The sequence below is a fragment of the Ochotona princeps genome, chromosome 13 (genome assembly GCF_030435755.1).
Source record: "Ochotona princeps isolate mOchPri1 chromosome 13, mOchPri1.hap1, whole genome shotgun sequence".
In the NCBI taxonomy this organism is placed as follows: Eukaryota; Metazoa; Chordata; class Mammalia; order Lagomorpha; family Ochotonidae; genus Ochotona; species Ochotona princeps.
Genome location: NC_080844.1, coordinates 50976644 through 50997918, shown reverse-complemented (window position 1 = coordinate 50997918; position 21275 = coordinate 50976644). Strand labels below are relative to the sequence as shown.

Here is a 21275-nt window from a genome sequence, read left to right as displayed (position 1 = left end):
CCCAAGTATGGCTTCTCAGTTTGCCTTGATCAGATTAGAATGGGCATTAAATACGCTCTGCTTTACGATCAGCTCCCTGGGTTCGCTTTCGTTTCTTCTGAGTGCTGTGTAGTGTTACAGACAAATACATGCATCTTTAATGTAAATGGTAGAGGGAGTCACACCATCTTGAGTAGCACAGTCATTGCTGCAAACACACACGTGCACACATAGTGTTCAGTCCCACTCATGTCAGCTGTTTCCTGCAGCACAGCAGGGCTGACCAAGAAAAGGGAATCCCAGTTCACAGAAGTACACGTAATTCCCGAATTCTCACAAATCCCCTTGCCTGGAAGGTTCATATGGAGTGACACAGCGCCACCTGCTGCCAATTCGGTGCATCTGAGCCTGCAGCGTCTTGCAGTTAGTGCAGGTGTATACTGGGCGCTTTCAAAGGCTGTGGCTTCATTTCAGTGGCTCTTTCAAGGCAGACTGTACCCTATGTGCAGGACAAAAATGCTTTAAGGGTGCCATTTTAGGCAGCAGAAGCAAGCTTTTTAAGTCTATGGACACGAGAAACCATGGAATCTGAAAAATGAATCTCACATGTGGCACAACATGTTGCATGCTCACATGAACTTCTGCAGACACACAATATGTATTGTATGGCTTGCAAAGCCAACTTGCAAGGTTTCCCTAAATAGCTACACTCTCTTTTGGCTCCACTTCTTCCATCCATCTCTCCTCTGCTGCTGTGTGGTTCTCTTGCCATTCACCCAACGTGGAACCACACCTCTTCCTCATGCTGTTTGCTCTGGCTCCACTCCTACTGTCAGGGACACTTGGTGTATCTGTCACCTTAGTCAGGTGCTTATCAAATGCCATTTCTTCTGAGAAGCACTCTGTGACACAAAGAGCAGTGAAGCGGCCCTCACCTGTGCCTGCTCTGTGTGCTCAGTGCCTCCCCCCCTCAGTGCTATTTGGTGTCAGTTCCCAAAGCATCTGTAGTAATACTCCACACACAGCCACTCTCATTAACTGCTGGAGAAGCATATTGCCATTGAAAAGATGCAATATTAATCATTGCCACAACGACTCATATCGTCCTTGCTCTTATATTCTGACTTTTAAAAGGAGTTGAGTTGTCCTGTGTGACAGACAAGAATGGCACTTGTGTTTATCACATGGGTTGTCTAGTTCTTACACATTGATCCATTTAACTTGGGTCTGGAAGAGTGTGACCTCGCCGCGGAGTGATGCTGGAACTGAGTGGAAGACTGACAGGTGCCTTAATGGAGCTGTCTAAACAGAGGGCTCGGGGCAGGCCAGGGCATGGCCTGCTGCTAACTGTGTCACGTGGAGGCAACAAGAGCCATGCAATAAATGACAGCCAGGGCAAAGTGCATTGCCTAATGCTTGGAGCTCAATACGGAGCTATGCATGCACTCGTGCCTGCCTCTGACCTGGCCCAGCTGAACCACCCGCAGTGTTTCATGCTGCCCTGCCCAGGCCACATTGCACTCACATGCAGACACATGCATACATAGACACACACACACACACATGTTCACAGTCATACCAATCTTTAAGATCGAATAAGTCATAAACAGTTACTCATTTAGCACACTTCTGGGATTTTTGCACACCCTTCTCATCCCACCCACTTGGATCCTAGGAGTTCTTAGATCTGGTTGACCAGCAAGGAAAAAAAAAATCCCCTGAAAGATTTAGTATCTCCTTGTGAAATCTCATGTTGTGCTTATTGGTGTAAGGACTCCATCAGCTGCTTGCCTACGTACATATCTCAGTTTTCAGATGCGATAGACCATGTTCAGATGCGGGAGTTCAGGGTGTGTTCTTTCCTGTAGAGTTAGCGCCAGAACACGCCGTCGAGTCGTCCGGCTGCCGTGTGAGGAAGTGTCCGCAGAGAGCGTGTGTTCTCTCCAGGGCAGGCAGAGTGCGGCAGACGCAGCCCTTCCTGCTCTACGGTCCCTCTTTCTCTTGTGTCCCAGGTCCCTTGGAGCACGTGCACCTGTCTCTTCCTTTTGTCACCACAAAGAACAAAGAGGTCAACGCGACAGCAGTGCTGTGGCCCAGCCAAGTGGGCACCCTTACTTACGTGTGGTGGTATGGAAACAACACGGAGGTGGGTTGGCCTGCCGATGGGCCAGTTCTCGTTGGCTGAAGCCAAAAAGGGGAGGGAGTGGTTTAGATCGAAGAGTCTAGAGGCGGTGCTAGCTTCAGGGCTCAAGTATCACATCAGTAGGATTTCTATTTTTAGAGAGTTATTTTACTTGGAAAGTCAAACTTGCAGAGAGAGAGAGAAGGAGAGGCAGAAACACAGATCTTCCAGCTGCTCCTTAACTCCCCAGATGGCTACAATGTCCAGAGCTGGGCTCATCTCAAGGCGGGAGCTTGGAGCTTCTTCCAGGTCTCCAGCACAGGAGCGGGGACCAAGGACTTGGGTCATTCAAGGTGTTTTGGGAAATGGAGCAGCCAGGACGTGATGTGGAGCCAGTGCTGGCAGGCAGAGGATTAGCCTGTTACACCACCACGCCGGCCCCTGACCAGTATTTGATATACAAGCTTCTCACTCCCTCTCTTCCACACCTTATTATTTAATCACTGCCTTCCCTCCCGTTGATGTTCTGCTAAGGTCAAACTGTGATCCTTAGCAGCCTGGTTTCACAAAGAAATTAAACTCCATTTCCTATATGTTCTGAGAGAAGTCCTAGAATGGAGTCTCCCTGGGTTGGCCGTGCTGGGAGTGCAGGGAGGTGCTGAAGTTGGCCTCCTAAGAATCACATGAACTACAGAAAGGAGGAAGTGGCAGGCAAAGGCAGCGGCTTCTGTTACACCTGCCGCCACCCTCTTCTCAGGGCCTGCTCCCGTAACTCAGACATGGCCGTGTGTCAGGTGAAGCTCTGCCGTTGTTCCACACCCTGCCTGTGCGGGCAGCCTGACAGGAGGGTCACCGGGGGACGTGTAAGCGCCTGCGCTCACAGTCCTTCCATATGCACGTGAGGACAGTGAGGAAGAGACGGTCTCTTCCACTTGTTCTTACAGAGGCCAAAAGCAAAGCCCTCGAGGGCCTGTGTACATGTTGGCCCCCAAGCCCCTCAGGGTCTGTTGGAGTTCTGAACCCACTTTGTTCTGGGCCATTGCAGTGCCACCATGAGGAAGTTGGGCGGTGAAGTTGAGTTTGTACAGCACCACTCCCTGGAGGGCACAAGAACACCTGCTGCTGCCTAGTAGGCGGGACGCCTTCCTGTAGAATCTTAGTAAACCCACCCTGGCAGGCTGGAGCTGGAGGTTAGCTTTACCTGGAAGCTCTCCTGGGTCAGCAGTGCCTAGAGTATGGTGAACCTCTCACTCCAGCTGCTGGCCAAACTAAGCTATTTCCTTTTGTTTGTTTTTCTTTTCTTTCCTTGTTTATTTAAAAGGCAGAGTTACACAGTGTGAGAGAGAGAGAGAGAGAGAGAGAGAGAGAGAGAGAGAGAGAGAGAGAAACTGGGAGAAACAACAAAGAAAGAAAAGAAAGATCTTCTATCCACTGCTTCGCTCCCTAAATAGCCTCAATGGCCACAGTTAGGCCTAGCTGAGTAGAGGAGCCCGGAACTTCTTCCATGCCTCCTGTGTGAATAGCAAAGACCCAACTGCTTGGTCCATCTCCAGACTTTCCCAGGCCATTATCAGGGAGCTGGGTTGGAACTGGACTAGCAAGGACATGAATCAGAGCCCATATGTGGGATTCCAGGGAGCATTTTGACCAACATCAGCTGAACACTGGCCCCAACGAGCCCCCTTTTCAAAGCATCTGAAAAGAAGCATGTTATTTTGTCCCATAGTAGGTCCACTGTGCACAGTGGAAGAATATTTGCCTAAGGGCTGGCGCTAAAAACTGAATGTGCTAGACAGCTTTCATCTGGGACTTTGATTTTGTTTTTTTCTTTTACAGTAAAGCCCAATTCTCCACAGACCTTATTGAGAAGACTACTTGTGCTTGGCTTTAGTCTTCCCTATGCCATGCAGAGAGTTAAATGAATTTTTGATTTTGAAATTAATTAAGAAAAGATCGGAAAGCAGCGTTAGGAAGGACTGAGTCGAGGGAGGTCAGTAGGCTAATGTTTTTTTTTTCCTCTAGGACCTGCATCTGGTTGTATTACAGGCACCACTCCAGCTCATCTACTTTTTTTTTTCTCCATCCTCAAACCACCATCCAATTAGTGTGTGTTTCCATAGCAGCTACTTCCAGAAAGCTGCTGATGAGCCTGCTTAGAGGGAAGCAGTGTACAAGGCCACCCCGTCTAACTAGTGCCCAGGGTTCTGTACTCCAGTGTGATTGTATACAAGCAGCGCAGCCTGGAAACGAGTACTGACAGCTTGCAGACTTTCAGTGGCCACTGCTTAGATCTGCAAATTTTCTGTATGTGTATTCACTGTTCTCATTTGATCTGAATATTTACTTGGGTTAAGGGATCTGCTTGACACAAGTGGATTCTGTATAAGGACAGATGTGTAACTCATCAGAAAGTGACACCTCTTTATGTCCCCAGCCGTGAGTCAGGGTGACCCCGGGAAAGAAGTTGCAAGTTCAGAAACCAGAGTCACTTAGAGTCATTGCTCTCGTCAGCTGCTTTCTGGCCCGGACTGGGGATGATGAAGAAGAGGTAGAAATGGACTCAGCTGCCCTGTGCTCCACCAGGACGGTCATCGACCAAGCGGACCAGCTCATGCTGGCTCGGAGCTGCTGGACTGTCCTGAAATGGTTTCCTCTAACACTGTGCTGTTGTTTGTTTTAGCCTCTAATCACCTTGGAGGGAAGTATATCATTCAAGTTCACTTCAGAAGGCATGAATACCATCACAGTGCAGGTCTCAGCTGGGAATGCCATCTTGCAGGACACAAAGACCATCGCCGTGTATGGTGAGTACACATCGCGCTCAGTGGCAGGTAATCTAGTACCATCGTAATGCCAGGAACCATCTTGGCTCTTGACCTTCACCTACTCGATGGCAGACAGCAGGTGCAGAGGAATCAAGGCCGACTTTGTCGCCACCTTCAGCGAAATGTGAGTCACTAGCCATAGCCACAGGATGCTGGCAGTGTTTCGTATGTTTCCTTGCCGTTGGTCTGGTACACATAAAGTGACTATTTGTTCACTCAGCTAAGGTAGAGGAAAGCGAATTTCACTCTAAGACTAACTCCTTTTAGCTTGCAATTGTGATATTTACATAGATAAGGTCACTGAATGAAAGAAAGTGGCTGATGTACAGTGTTAAAGTTCCTCATTTTAAGAGAAATGTATCATTATCTAGATCCTTTGAAGTCTCTTCCACACATCTGTAACATTGAAAAGGAAGGAGAAAAAAAAAAAAAACAGCTCAACCAGATTGCAGGTGACGGAGGGGCCGTAGTAACTAGATGTCTTATGTAGTCATGGAGTGGGCGTCTGTTTAAAGAAACAGCAGCACAAGACAGTTTTGTGATCTACTGGAAAGCAAACACAGTCCGGGTGTTAAATGATATGAAATGCAAAGGTGGAATCATGAATGGAAAATGGGAAGTTAAAAACTCAGGTAATCAAGTTGGTCTAACTTGGGAATTTCTTCTTCACAGAAACAAAAGAAATTAGATAGGAATTCGGTGATAGTAGTGGATGGTAAATATATAGACAGTTGTGTATTAACATGAGAAGAACACATATGTACCATTTGTATCATGAGTTTATCTTGAAAGTCACACACACACACACACAGACACATACACACACACACAGGTCTTCCATCCACTGGTTCACTCTGCAAGTGACCGCAACGGCTGAAGCTGAGACCATCCAAAACCAGGAGCTTCCTCCGAATCCCCCATGCAGGTGAGGGTCCCAAGCCTTTTGAGCCATCCTCGACTGCTTTCCCAGGCTACAGGCAAGGAGCTAGAAGGGAAGTGGAACAGCCAGGACACGAACCCATAGCCATATGGAATACAGGTACCAAAAGCAGAGTATTTGGCTGCTGTGCCATCATACCAGCCCCTATCACAGAAATTCTTGATTTGAAAATCCAGAATACTAAATTATACAGGTGAAGTGCTGTAAAGACAGAGAAAGAGAAAGCAATAAAGAGACAGAGGCAGGATGACAGATGGTCGGAGCTGGCTGTGTTCCTGATGATATTAACTGTCCCAGTTCTAAAATTAATTGAATCTGACGAATTAATTACATTCAGAGCTGGGGTTTCTGGTGAGGAATCAGTTGTTATGCATTTGACCTTCAAAACCAGAAAATAATTTGCAAATAAATTTGTGTAGCTCTGAGGACCAAGAGGCCTCAATGACACCGTGCCTCGTATGGCTAGGTGTTGGACCTTATTGCTTTCTGTCTCTGGGAATCCTCTAGAGGTTTGATCAGAGTAGATCAACCAGCAGGGTCCCAGCAGTGGTGCGGTCTGTCACACCAGTGGAGAAGACAGGTACTACGGGGTCTGACTGCTCATCTTCTCCCTTCTTGTGCTAGAAAAGCTCCATTAGCAGTTTCCATCCTTGCTTTTCAGAGGCCAGTATCTTGTCCCCACTTATAAGCAGTGAGATCATAATGTACTTGTAAAGGCCCGCCCCCTGTTTTATTCCGCCAAGGCCCTCTCGACTCGTTAGACCCTTGCACAGTATGGAGGAGATTCCTCGTAGCTGCCACCAGGGGAGAGCTGAGATCTATCCGGTGAAGTTATGCACCGTCGGCAAGGTGCACGCTGTGTGTGTGCCTCCAAATTTCAAAGCGTGTTTCTGTGTTTCTCCCCTTAGTCACCACGCTTAATTCCCTTGTTCTCCAGCGCCTTTCACACACAGAGGCTAAAGTCATGTCACAGGTCACAGGAAGGTGTTCTCCTGTTAAAGCCTGTCAGGTACCTCCTCATTAGGTTCCCAGAGAGAATTTTTAAATCTGGAAGGTGTTTGGGCTTATCTAGTGCAGCTTGTCATTTCACAGGTAGGAAACTGTGGCCCAGACATTTGCTGCTTCAAGTGAGAGGGAAAAGAATTAACACTAATGAAGCCCAGACCAGCTGCTAGCATCTGTCCTAAGCACTGGATGGAGATGATGGTTTAGGAAATCTGCTGAACAAATTTTGAGAAATATTGCATTATTATGTCTCATGTGAAAAAACATAAGTATAAAAACCAGGGAGAGTGGAGGTATACTGAATGTTGAATATAGTGTGGACATTTCCACGCATCTTGCTATGCGTACTCCTTTGTATAGTTTGAACTTCAAAGGTGTCTTCCTTGCAAGGGTGGTCACTCACTTTGGAATGGATCATCTGTCTTTACTGTGAAAACCTGAACAGGAGAAGTAATCTGTAACGAGATTCCTGAGCCATCAGCCATCCTTAATTCGATTGAATCCAGATGAGTTATCCTGTGTTTAATTTATGTGAAACAAACGGTGTAATGACAGGTCTGACTCACTAAAGAAAAAAACCATGTGAGAGTTAGATGTTGTGATCATTTCTATTTGCAAAGATGAGTTAGAGGCAGACTGTTCAACGCTCACTGGCCAGTGCCAACCAGTGGACTCCCCCATACTACTCCCAGCAGAAGAGGGGTGCAGCCCTGATCAACCCTGTTCAGGGGTTTTAAAGCAACGATCATCTAGTCAACTAAGAGAGCTACTAGCACATGATGCAAACTATCTAATCAACCAAACTTACATTAATACACAATATAAATTATCCAGTCAACTCTAGTGGCACAAAGTACAGACATACAATCTCACTCTATCCTATCAGTAAGAGCTACATCCTGTCTGGTTGTGAACAGCTGAGCCAGACAAGCAGGTCCTTCCAGTTCCTGGAAGGTACAGAATTGATACAGACCAGTTTGAGACAGTCAGCCTACTGCATGAGCTGTAAGAGAAAAGCAAGGTCTCATCCTGAACTGAGATGTTTTCTTGTGCTGAGTACTCTCACTCCCCTTCCAGGACTTTCTGAGAATTTCAAGTTATGCAGATGTCTCAGAAATGTTTCAAGATCTGGCCTTACTAGCTCCATTTTGTTGTTGTTGTTGTTGTCTGAGCTGTCACAGTTACAAGCAAGAAAAAACTGCTGTGCAAATGTTAGGAATCTCTCCAAACACTGGGGCTACCTGGAGAATAACTGCAGGAAATGAGGGAGCCGTTGGGGTTAACAGTGTGTTAAACTTCTTTGGTGAATTGCTGCTTAGAGACCTGAGTGTCCTAGGATGCCTGGGGGAGAAGGAAACCACCGCCACTCTTGTTGATTTACATTTCAAAGGGGTGATAGCTCAGTTCTGGAGAAAGACTTGGGTAAATTGTAGCAGATTTACATCTCAGAGGGTCAAGGTCAGCATTTACCCTTGCAGGTGAGTACCGAGAGGAGACCTGTCCTGAAAGGGAAGCCTTGACTGCCCAGAGCACTTGTAACTTGTATTGGTCCCCCTGATGTCCTTCAGGGCACAGATTTACTTTTAAATGATTTTTAAAGGACAATGTGAGTGTGCAGAATTTATTCTTGTCAGTAGCTGCAGAAAGTCTTCCTGGTGTTTATCCTTTTCAGTCGTCCACATGCACCCGTTATTTGTTGAATCAACTTCAGCGTAACATTTCTCTGTTGTTGTTACCCCATCCTGCCATGTTATTTATTAGGCTAAGTAATTACAGAGGGAAGTGCACCGTTCTTCAAGTATGTCCTTTTACTAAGATACACGTCTCCCCTTGTATGGGACGAGAGCTTTCGGAGAAAGTGCAAATGAAATAAGCTGGCATCTTCAGAACGAAGCGCTAGGCGCTCCCATTGACCATGCTACTGATTGATACACGTTCCGTCGTTCTTCAGAACTGAGTCAGTGGTATTCACGAGGGTGACCAGTGACTCATGTAGTAGTCAAACCTCAAAGACTACATCTTAGAAACAGGGTAACTGTCGCAAATGCACACCCTGTGATGGAAGAGTCCTTGAAGCATGTATTTGATTACTCCTCAGCATTGTTCAGAATGGCCCAAGTGAGCTCTTACACTTCCTGCATGCATAATTGGCATTATTGATGTCACTTAGCCATGACTGAAGCACGGGGACAAGTTTAAAGCCAAAAATGTTTATCGAATCAGTGCACAACTTGCAGCAGGCCTCCTCTGTAATTTAAACATTTATTTAATCACCAAACATTTGTTAAATAAATGACTCATAGACAGTAATTGAAATCCTTCCAAGTGCTAGGCACTGTCTCATGGGCCAGGGCCACAAAGCTGTGATCATCACGGTATCTGGGAAACATACAATGAAAAAAAAAAGATCACTTGGACGGCAGTAAGCTTGAAGAAGATAGATGTGGTGCTGTGATGAGGGTGCCGGGGGCTGGGGAAGAGAGGTTGCCTGAGGCCATGAGATCAGAAAACCCTCTCTCTGCATCCTGAAAAATGGAGGTGAGTTCCCTTGAAAGGAGTATGACAGTGAGGAGGACCATGCAGCAAGAACGGGGTCCTGGCACAAGAAGAGTATAGTGGAGCCCCCTAGCACGCGGGGTAGGAACACAGGTCTACCTCAGTTCTTGTGGGTCCAAGAAAACCATGGGGAAAGTCCAGTTCTAGTCAAAATGTAATGTGCAGGGCCCGGCGGCGTGGCCTAGCGGCTAAAGTCCTCGCCTTGAAAGCCCCGGGATCCCATATGGGCGCCGGTTGTAATCCTGGCAGCTCCACTTCCCATCCAGCTCCTTGCTTGTGGCCTGGGAAGGCAGTCGAGGACGGCCCCATGCATTGGGACACTGCACCTGCGTGGGAGACCTGGAAGAGGTTCCTGGTTCCCGGCATCGGATTGGCGCGTACCAGCCCGTTGCGGCTCACTTGGGGAGTGAAACATCGGATGGAAGATCTTCCTCTCTATCTCTCCTCCTCTCTGTATATCCGGCTTTCCAATAATAATAAAATCTTTAAAAAAAAAAATGTAATGTGTAGCCATTAGCAGGTGTTAAGGGAGTGGCATTGTTGTAGGGAATCAGCAGAAGATGGCAGCAGCCTTGATGCTTGTCTCACACAAAAGAAGAATTTTCATACAGACAACTTGTCATGCGCAAGGAAAGATGTATTAAGGAGAGAGGCAGAGAGGGCTCCTGCCGCAGTGAAAGGAGGGGCTGCCCGGGAGGAAAAGACCTGAAGATACGGTGGAAGTGGTGTCTTTCATGCACCATCTCGGGAGGAGAACAAAGGGGAAAGAGAAGAAAAAATATGGGAAACTCATTCACCTTGGGCATCAGTGTCTGGCACTTGGCTCAGGACAGACTGGACATCATAGAAGATGTGTCTGGTGGCTTCCTCCTCCCGTCCTGACAAGGCAAAAACACAGGCGTCATCTCCTGACAGTACTCAGAGATGGAGGCTGCTTCGGGCTGTCTCCTGGCTTTTGTCACAGCACCTACCCTTGCTATGTTGATCCTCTCTCCTGCTCTCCCTCAAGGGTCCAGGGGGCTGAAGCTGGGGAGAGCCATGGGGAGCAGCAAGGTTTTATGTTATATGAAGATAACTTCACCAGGGATCAGAGACCCTAACTGCCCGTTAGCCCATCTGACTGCTCACAGCATGACCTGCGTATACCACGTGTCACATACTGGAATGAGGCAGAGGGTGTAGAGGCCCTGGAAACGGGTCCCACTCTCTCCAGCTGCAGCCAGGACAGTTGGCTAAGATCACCAGTACTACACCATGAGACCCTGTAGGGCCTGAGCCCAGCAGAGATAACAGAAGCAGGAGAACCGAGGCGGCACCACTCGTGGGACACGGGGCTCACCTGCTGGCTCTTCGACCTCCCATAGTCTTGCTATGCTTTTCTCCGACTGCAGAGCCGTGACGTAACCCTACTTCCTTCTTTCTCTGTCATTGCCCAGTGTGATTGCTGTGGCCTGATGATTCCCGTATCTCCCCTGTCTTCCTCCTCTTTTTGTATGTCAAATGATTCCCAACCCCTCCACTAAAAAGTGAATTGTGTTTCATGACTATCCAACATCCTGGCCTACCCACATTATCCTAGGGACTACAGAAACAACTACCACAACCCCCAAATCCAGGAAATCAACATATAATTGAATGAAACTTAACACAACATGCAAAAGATAACAATATAATGACTATGATAGCAATTGTAATTATGCAGTCATATACCAGTTGTTACTATATAATCACAACATGCAAACTTTGTATAAAATGCAGTGTTGCCTAGACAGAAATGGAATGTTTTGTGCATAGACTGGTGGAAAAGAGGGGAATTCTGGGTTTTAGGCATAGTCAAGGTCTTGAACCTGCCAAGCATGCAAGGTTTTCCACATCATTCCATGTTGAAGAATCAGGGGTGTAGAACTGCTGTGGATGGCAAAGACTCCTGAGCTGGGCCTGGCCAGAGGCTAAGGATTTGAGTTAGTGAAGTAACACGCGTGAGATAACGATTTTTTCTCCTTCTAGACGAGTCAACGAAACTGCCTGGGAGGTCTGTGGGTATTGAAGGTGGAGCAGGCCTTTGCTGGAATTCTTTGACTGGTAATCTGTCTACTGTTGTGTCCCGCAGAGGAATTCCGGTCTCTGAGATTGTCGTTTTCTCCAAACTTGGATGACTACAACCCTGACATCCCCGAATGGAGGAGGGACATCAGCCGAGTCATCAAAAGATCGCTGGTGGAAGTGAGTGGTCACAGCTCTACCTTGTGTTCCCTTTTTCCTCGCTGTTCTCCGGGAGCTTCATGCAGAAGGAGCCCTTGTGTGAAAAAAGGCTGGAACCAGCCGGAACCCCATCCAGTTAAGTTAGTGTCCTCACAGATGAGCTCCCCCTCGCAAAGAAAGGCAGAGCAAGGCTGCTCTAAGAGGAGATGCTGTCACGAACAAACCTGTGGAGCCTCACTCCCAAGGTGTTTACCCTGCTGAGAGAATATGTGATCACTTGTCACAGTTACAGAACGAGTTCAGTATTCGGCCATCAGTAAGTATGACTTCAGCTACAGTGCATGGCACTGAGTGACCTTGGCCCAGGAGAGTCCTCCATGATGAGTGTTAGGAGCAGCAGGAGCAGCCGCGGGTTCCCCCTGCACATCTATGAACACAGGAGTAAAGTGAGCCGCCTTACTGATTCTATGTCCCCTGGATTTCTAAGCACATGATGTCACCAGGAAAGAGCTTTATCAGCCTCATGTCATCCGTGAGGTCACGAGGTTCCAAGGTAACTTTCTGTGCACTCACAACTAATAGATGAGAAAACTTGCAATGAAGGGCCAAGTGCAATGTCTGTATGCATAGCACCACCTCCCCAGGCTTCTGAGAAAATATCAAGATGGGGCTTTTTCCTCTGGGTGGATGGCATGGATGATTTTGTTTTATTCACACCTGCCCTGCCTGCTGCACTTCCGCGAGTGAGCAGATATGGGATAGCTGCTTTGGGGGCTTCTTGGACTCAGCACACTCCTAGGGGTTCAAAGAGGAACTAACTTTCCCCAGGATAGCTCTCTGGCCCTAAAGAAAAAAGCAGTTCAGAGTTTTCATGCTGTTTGTTCCTTTTGTTACCAGCCCATGATGCCACTTGACACAAAGAGCTGAGGGAAGAAAAGTGTTCAAACAACCCCTGCTTGGAAAAGGCGCATGCAGCCTGTTGGCAAAGCGCTGGCCTTCCCATCCTCATGTTGTCACCTCTGTGTTTATGTGGCACTGACTGCATTCCAGATGCTCTCAGCAGTGCTTTGCAAAATTTAGCCCAGTTGACCCCACAATCATTGCATGATGCTGGTACTGTAAATATCCCTATGTTACCGATGAGGAAACTAAACTTAGAGATATTGGGTAGCCTTACCCAAAGTCATGCACCTAAAAAAATAGGTTCTAGAATTAGATCATCAAGGTGTTTGGTACTTGGGGTTTGTGGTTTTCTGCCCAGTCTACCCAGTGACCATTCTTTTCTATTTTTATGAGGAAAATACAGGAAAGGCTAAGAAGTAGATTCATGTACTTGAATAAATGGCATCTGAATTGCCTTTCTGGTTCTTCCGGTCAGAGGCACTACATCATGCAAACATGATGACGCCGGGAGTCTGCAGGCCTAACTGCTATAGGTTTTTTGTGCCTTTGCAGTCATCTTTCCTGGTTTCTCTTCTCTGTTCTTCAAGAGAGATGACTTTAACCGTGTCTCTCTCTGTCCTTGCACACATTTCATTTAAACAGTCCAGAGACAGAGAAGTGTGTAAGAAAGAGAAGGAGGGAGGGAGGGAGCTTTACCTCTTCTTGAATCCACTGTTCACTTCTTCAGTCCACCGTGTTCCTAGTCTCCTGTTCTGCAGGTCTCCTGGGCAGCTGTGTAACTACCCCAGGTGATTTATGAGCCAGACATCATCTCAACAACAACCAGCCTTCCAGGCTGTTTTCTCTTCGCATTTGCTGTCTAGGGATCAGATGCCCTGGGCCTGTACCTTTGACCAGCTGTCCAGTAGGCAAGAAATTACTGCTCGTCAACATTTCTAGAATTCTGCACAGCATAATCAGTTGAATCCAGAGTGAAATGTTGGGCTCAGCATCGCTAAGCTCACGAGAAAGGTTGTGGGGCAGTAACACTTTTCAGCTTCCATGACTCTTCACTCAATCCTGAGAGGCAGCTGATCCAGCATGTAATTCCTAGGGTGTCCCACCCTGGCTTTGAAATCAGTAATTAGACTTGGCTGTCTTCTTGAGTTGTAAGGGACTAAGTTGCCAAGTATACCTACCCAGAAGTAAAACTTGGAGTTAACCTACTTGCTGTTTTCTTCCTAGATATTATTAGGTGAAATTTGGTGTAAAACCTAATTGCTTTTCACTTCATTCAGCTTAGTTTTTCTGTTGACATTTCACCATGAAATCCTCAATTTAACATCATTCAGTAAGCATTTATGTATGTAATGAAGAAGGTAGCTTAGATACAATCTCTGAATTTATAATCTAGCAATGCTTCAAACCAAAATGGGGCTAGCTGTCACAGGAGCTTATGGGTGATGTGTGTCAGGAGAGAGCTGCAGCTCACACAGATTACCATCCTGGGCTTCACGATGAGGAGAGTATTACCAGTGGACAGTGGTCCTGTGGTTACAATCTTTGCAGTGGCAGAAAACAGAGATGCACTGTTCAGATCCCTAAGAAGAGACTTGTTGCCATGGGTGCAACTGTTGTGGACAGAGGCCTCACCTGCCTTCTTCCAGATCATATCGCCTTCCAAGTATGGCTCATCTCCAGGTCCAGTGATGGACTGGTTTAGTTATCTGAAGATCTGGTGAATTCAATCCAGCTTATGGTCACTCTGAGGGACCACTACCATTCCTCTGTCTCTTGAGGCTGCCAGTGATCAACATGACAGTTCAACTTGCCTATTCCTGTTTCCTTCCCTTCATTCCCACAAATATTTCCAAGAATGTGTCTGAACACCACAAGCGTTTTAAAGAGTGACTGCAGAAATTTTATCTCATTGCATTTGGCTGGAGCATAAGAGCTATATAAGTTGTAAGTTTGGAAAGGAGGTCGTGGGCTATTCTGCAGAAAGTATTAATAAGTTATCTTCCTGGCACTGAGAATGATTGCAGGCCCTTGGGACAAGGGAACATCGTCTGAGTTAGACTATAAGGTAGCTGTGGGCCGGGGGGAGGAGCCTATCAGAGTGGGTATGTAATTGTAAAACTTGGAATGACAGCATACAAAGGCTGCAGTGGGATACTAACTGTGGCTATGTAAGCACGAAGAAACCAGCAGAATCATTAATACGGCAGTTGAATTGTTAAGGGATCACACAATGATTGGCAGGGGTAGGAAAGTGTAGCGTCTTAGGTAAATGTAGACCTGCAAGCTCTGTTATGTGAGAAAGATTGCCTTGGTCCCAGAAACACAGAATGAAAACTTGAAGAGTGAAAATAAGCAGTTTCTGTGTGTGTGTGTGTGTGTGTGTGTGTGTGTGTGTCTGTTTTTTGGAAGTCCTAGTAAAACAACAAAATAATGTTTTATCCATTAGAGAGAGAAGCTTGCATTATAGCTACTGAATCTAGCATCATCCAGAGAAAGACTCAAGCAAAACCCTTAGATACAAGTTCCAGAAGGAAGAGAGGATAACTACAATGAACACAAACTCCTTGAATGAACTGTGTGAGATTATTTCAAGAAGTTCAAGGGTGTTTGAATTAGAAGGCAGTTCATATTGGTACAAAAATTGAAATCCATGCAGTGTTGTCTTCATAACATGCATCTTATGAAATCCATCATACCTATGGACTTCAAAAAAACTTACACCGAGATAAACATCTTTAATCTATTTTGAATGTTTTGACATGCCTTGCCTTCATATGATTTTAATAGAAGTTTAGCCAAGTGAATGGATTGAGAGTGCTTCATGAGATAGGTTTGTCATCAGATTCTGTCACTGGAGAAGTCATCAATGGTTGGTTCTTCAGCGTTGCTGTATAAGGAATCCTGTTAGGTCAGGTGGTGAAGATGCTGTTGGTCAACTTGAAGTTTGATTGTGTTGAGGTGATGAAGCCGAAAGCTTAGCTGGAAAGGCCAAGATTGTAGGGCAGAAGATCGAGTGTTCTCACTCTCAAGAGTCACCTTTTGGAGATACTTTTAAGGAAAAAGTTAATATTTGAATCTCCAGGGTTCATGTGTAATTCATTTAATTCTTAAAATGCATTTATCCACAAAGCAGGTTCTACTATTTTCCCTGGTTTCTGTTTAAAGGACAGAGGCACCAGAAGTATAACTGACGTGATGGAAGCATTGCAGGTGCTGGAATTCAGTTGTGACAATCTGACTCCGGCGCTGGATCCAGGGCACGTTCCTGCCCGAGGCGCTAGGGTTCCAGCTTCCATGTCCCTGGTCACCAGTGTGTCCTCTGGACATCTGCCACCATTCAAATACCTGGTCCCCTCTCTCCATGTTGTCCCCAGGACTTACCTGAGCTTCTTTGTGTCTCCCTCAGGCGACAGGGGTTCCAAGCCAGCACATCTTGGTGGCGGTGCTCCCTGGCTTACCCACTGCTGCGGAGCTCTTTGTCTTACCACATCAGGATCCAACGGGAGAGAGCAGGAGGTCGTCTGAGGAGCTGGAGCAGGTGAGTCTTGCCAGAAGACATTTCCACTTCTCCTGGTGCTCAGAGCCACGCCCCTGGTGATGCAGCTCACAGTCAGGTGTTTCTGAGGAACTGACTTGCAAAGAGGGAACCTGCTGTTTGTGCGGATGCTGACTTTTTCTGGTCCTTCATTTTTCAAGCGTAAACTAATGACTAACCACACCTTCACCAAAAAGCACACACAACCGTGTTTATTATAGAGGGGATTGAGTGAGTCATTCTGTGGAATGTTGTGTGAGATAAACAGTACGAGGTAAACAAGAAAAACAAAAGGCAAGGGCGAACAGGACGTACGCAAGGAAGTCATTTAATCCTCCTTTACTCCATGTCATCCCAAGAGTGCCATGAGAATCAAATGACAGGATGTGCATGATGTCTGCTTTTTAAAAGTGCCATTTTGGTCTGTAGCATTAATATGCTTGTCATCAGTGTGCTAAGATGATTCATGTTTATAACAGTTGGATCACATTGGCTCCAAGACACGTGTCCTGGCTTTGTTGATGTACTTTTCCCACATTTCCACTACCTTCTGGAGTATCCGTGTGTTGTGCATGCATGGTGTTGTGTGTGTGTGTGTGTGTACCTTCTGGAGTATCCGTGTGTTGTGCATGCATGGTGTGTGTGTGATGGTGTGTGTGTGTGTACCTTCTGGAGTATCCGTGTGTTGTGCATGCATGGTGTGTGTGTGATGGTGTGTGTGTGTGTACCTTCTGGAGTGTCAGTGTGTTGTGCATGCATGGGGTGTGTGTGTGTGTGTGTGTGTACCTTGTGGAGTGTCTGTGTGTTGTGCATGCATGGTGTGTGTGTGTGTGTGTGTGTACCTTGTGGAGTATCCGTGTGTTGTGCATGCATGGTGTGTGTGTGTGTGTGTGTGTGTGTGTGTGTGTGTTTCTATCTCCATCCTCCCACCTTTGGTCTCTTTATCCTCTTTGCTCATTTAAACTTCAAAGGGCTCTCCAGGAGTGAGGATTATCTCCTTGTTCATTTTCATCCACTCAGTTAAAATGATCAGTCTTGGTCTGGTAAACCTTTTAGGAACCTGACAATTTGGTTTCTCAGTGCTTCCAGGCAGACAGATTAAAAATAGGATTTCTCTGAATCACTAAATAAATATTGACTTTTCCCCCACAAGGACTTGGAGCTTTTAAATTTGCTTTGAATAAACCCATAATCCAGTCCAGTGATCTCTATCCTTCTGAAATGGCCTAAGAACCTCCCATAAAAGCACTATTAACAACAACCCCAGATTCAGCGTGGCCAACCTCCAGCCCTCCTTTAACTATAACTTTCTCACTTGGCGTAATACTTATCTCTGTCACTTCTGTGTGCAAGTTGTAGGTGCACGGCTGCCATGGATAGCCTGGCTGAATCCCATTGCCTAGTGAAGTGTAATTGGAGGTTGAGCAGCCAGGAGCTGATCAGCTTTGCAACTGATCCTACTCCTGGGCCCTCAGCTTCCCTTTATATTCAACACAGTATTCGCTACATTTTAACTGAGGAAAGAAGCGAGGTTGTTGCTTTTCTACCAGAATGCTGCAAGGATCTAGGGAGAAAGCGCATCCTCCCAGACCTTAACACTTGCACATTTGGAGTTGTTGCTCCCTGGGAACTTCCAGGGTAGAAGAGAGCTCAGAGTTAGAGTGGCCTGTTTTCCCAAGGAATTTATTATCTGTGCATCTTTATTCCTCACACTTCACAAATCTTTTAAATAGGCAACATTTTCTAAATGATGCTCTGCGGAAAAGATGTGTCCCTTGGGGTCAGGTCTATGGAAATCCTTATTCTTGTAGAGGGTGTACTTCGCCTTGCTTCTCTCTTCTCTCTGGACTTCTTCCTTGTTTCTGTTTGTTATCTCATTTCTCAGAAGCTTCCTTCAGAGGTGTTCTCAGAAGGCCCAGGATTGTCTTCCATGCAGCTTGATGTCAGAAATTAGCCCTTTTTTCAGAGACTTGAAGAAGGCAGCTGACTTATTTCAAGCAGTGTGGTTAGCTTTTGGCATGCATGCAAGGGGTCCGGTATTGTTATAGAAAAAGGAAAAGTTTTGAAAAATACAAAGCAGCTTTGTTTTCATTCTGACATCATTGTGTCAGCTTTACAGATGAATAAAATTAAGGGCCAGGAAAATTAAATAATTTAGCCACAGTAAGATCCATCCCGAAGTACTTATGAAACAATTAACTAAATGATCAGCAAGACACATAACTGCAATTGATGCCCAATATAGTAAATGAAGTACTGATTGCATTTGTGATCAGTTTATAATAGAAATAAAATGTGGAAAAATGCAAAAAATATTTTGGCTTTTTATAAGAGACTTTTATATTGTCACGCATGGGTGTTGGTAGAAATTATGGTAGGAGTAAGGGGAAAAGTGGTTACTGAATGAAATTACAGAAAACATAAAAAGAAAGAAAGGACAATGAGGAAGGAAAGCAGTATGGGAATGATATGAGCTCATGTAAATTATGCAGATTTATACACTGGAGGGAAAACAAGACTGCAACTGTTAAAGGGAGTTTCCAGAATATTCATTCTAAGACTGAAGCAAAAGTAAACACAGTGACCACAACAATGCCAACCAAAGTACATGGGGAATTAGGGTCATGCTATGGAAGACAATTGGAAAATACCATAATGATATTAACTCATACAAACAACATACATGCCCAGGCCATGTGAAGGCAAGGATTACCAACCAGAAACCTACAGTTTCCAATCAGAGTAAAGTCCTTGGATCTTCCTCTCTGATGTACTCAGGTACCTTACACAGCATTATGGGGGAAACAGTGAATTTATGAACCCATTTAATTGACAAGCCCACAGATATATTCAGAACTACGCAAATGGATCACTAAATCACTTCCTTTCTCTCTCTGTCATTGTTTCCCTTGCTAGTACTTGGGAAACCCTGCCCAGGAATAAAGCCATCACACAGAAAAGCAAGGATCGGTCTGAGAAGCCCCAGTTTATCAGCTTCACCTAAAAGAGAGCTGCCACTCTCTGACAGCACCCGCGGAAGTTCTGCATTGCCACGCTCAGTGGTCCTCCTTGGTCCTGTCCAACCCCTGCAGGGTTGGGGTGGAGTGCTGTCAGTGCAAACGGCTACTGTTCATCCTCTTTGGATTTAGGTTTTATGTTAACACTTTTGAACCAAGTGGACTCTCATTGTAATACACTCTGGAAATTTAAGATAAATGCAAATCCAAACCACGAAGCAAAATGAATTGCCTCCTTTGAAGGTTATGATTTGAAACTTAGAAGAAATTTGGGGATGGTTTGGCATATACCCTTTCTCAATGCTTGGCCCCTTTCTTAGAAATATACAATACAGAACCCCTAGCAAGGGAGGACTTGGAGGGCTCTGAAGGTTGGAAGAACAGGGCCCAGAAAGGCATCCCGACTCTCCTCCCTCAACTTCCTGTGAAGACATTCCCATGGGGGCTAGAGTGCTGGCATCAACTGAGCTATCCTGGCTGTGAAATAAATTAAAGATTGCTCGCAGTGAGAAGTCTCTGACCCTGTTATGAAGATGATGCAGGCTGGGTTAATCATGTGACCGCAGACTTGGCAGGTTCTAGCGGTCTTTGCTTCAGAAGTCTGCAGTGTGAGATGAGGCTGTCTGATCTGAGCACTCTGCTGTCCAGAAAAGCTGGCTGCCCAGGTGTGGGGAAGCCCTGCCCCAGGGCAGTGCCCTTGGTTGCTTCTCACCAGGTCATGAAGGGTGTGCAGATTTGTATCTGACTGTCTCAGAGGAGGGGAGGGGCTGCCTTGCTTCTGGAAGCTTTTTGATGCTGAGTTGGACAGCTAAGGAGCCCACCTGTTGTCTTTCAAAAGCCTTAATAGGCAGTGAGAGGATTTAAATGGAGCAAAATGGACTGTGGAGAAAAATGTCAACCAGAAACAATGAATTTCCTCCTTGGCTATTTCTGTTGCCATACACATTTGAGAAATGTCCCATCTGAAAATCCAACACAGAAAGAAAATATGATCTGTGAACGAAGCAGTCTATTGGCAGTGTTGTAAGAAACCAAAATTCACACTACGATGTAATTAGTCAACTTGGACTATTTTCGGTATATCATCATGACCTTCCCTGTCAGTCCAGTTGAATTGCTCAGCTCCCTGCTTGTGGCCTGGGAAAGCAGTGGAGGATGGCCCAAAGCCTTGGGACCCGGTGTCCACATGGGAGACCCCAAGGAAGCTCCTGGCTCCTAGCTTTGAATCAGCTCAGCTCTAGCTCTGTTGCAGCCATTTAGGGAGTGAACCAGTGGATGGAAGATCTTTCTATCTCTCCTTCTCTGTATAAATCTCTTTCCAATGAAAATAAATGAATCTGTTTTTTAAAAATAAGTTGAATTTTTTAAAATACTCTGGAGTTTAATAAGAAGGTCATTGAGTAGGAACGAGGTGAAACCAAAGGAGTATAGCAGAAGGAGATAGTGAAACTTTAAATTGGTGAATGCAAAAATTGGAGAATGCCAGAGAAAGACGTACATAGGCACTTTGATTCTTTGTAAATGGCATTTGAGAAATTCCTCAGGCGTTTTAATCAAGGTGACTCCTTTGTGCTAAGAAAGAATGGGATTTGGTTACCCAGTGTTCACTAGAACCTAGTATTTAGTACAAAGAATTTTCGGTGTAATTTTTCACTGGTAAATTCACCCAAACCCCTTCTGGATATGTATTTTCACTTTCTTCTGTTTTGGATTGCACGTTCCAGTCATCTGCCAACTGCTCTGCTGTCCATAAATTTCTTTAATTTCATATAGCAAGGATTAACACTTTGACTTTCATCATCCGGGAGTATATATTTTTTTCCTATGGCTTTCGTTAAAACCTGAGATGTTGAATATTCCTATGTGTGTGGTAACCATCACTGCTGTTGACTGAATGCTTCCAGCACACTGCCTCTAGGTACCTCATGGGGTTAAATGCCAGAGTCTCTTCTGCTTGGGCAGAGCCCTAGGACACATTCAGGGCAGTGAATTGGGTCACTTTGAAGCTGAAGAATTCAAAGGATGGTTGGGAGCTCTTTTTCCCTACCGTAGTAAATGGAAGTGTTTGAGGTAGGTGCAGCTCCAGCCTGTGTCCCAGTAGGACCACAAGGAGGACAACGTCACTCCCTACCTGCAGGAGACGGGCAAGGTGAGCAAGACATAGCCCTCTTTTATTTCTAGCCCGTGAGAA

At 45.8% G+C, this 21275-nt stretch overlaps 1 protein-coding gene across 5 annotated transcripts in view; it reads left to right on the top strand.

Moving 5' to 3' along the window:
• SORCS1 (sortilin related VPS10 domain containing receptor 1) overlaps positions 1 to 21275 on the top strand; it is a 488198-nt gene that overhangs the window by 444665 nt on the left and 22258 nt on the right. For all 5 annotated transcript variants that reach the window (XM_058671339.1, XM_004579869.3, XM_004579866.2 and 2 more), the window contains exons 20-23: positions 1992 to 2125; positions 4782 to 4905; positions 11538 to 11650; positions 15939 to 16070. In XM_058671339.1, coding sequence (XP_058527322.1) covers positions 1992 to 2125; positions 4782 to 4905; positions 11538 to 11650; positions 15939 to 16070 — 503 coding nt within the window. The remainder of the gene's footprint in view (positions 1 to 1991; positions 2126 to 4781; positions 4906 to 11537; positions 11651 to 15938; positions 16071 to 21275) is intronic.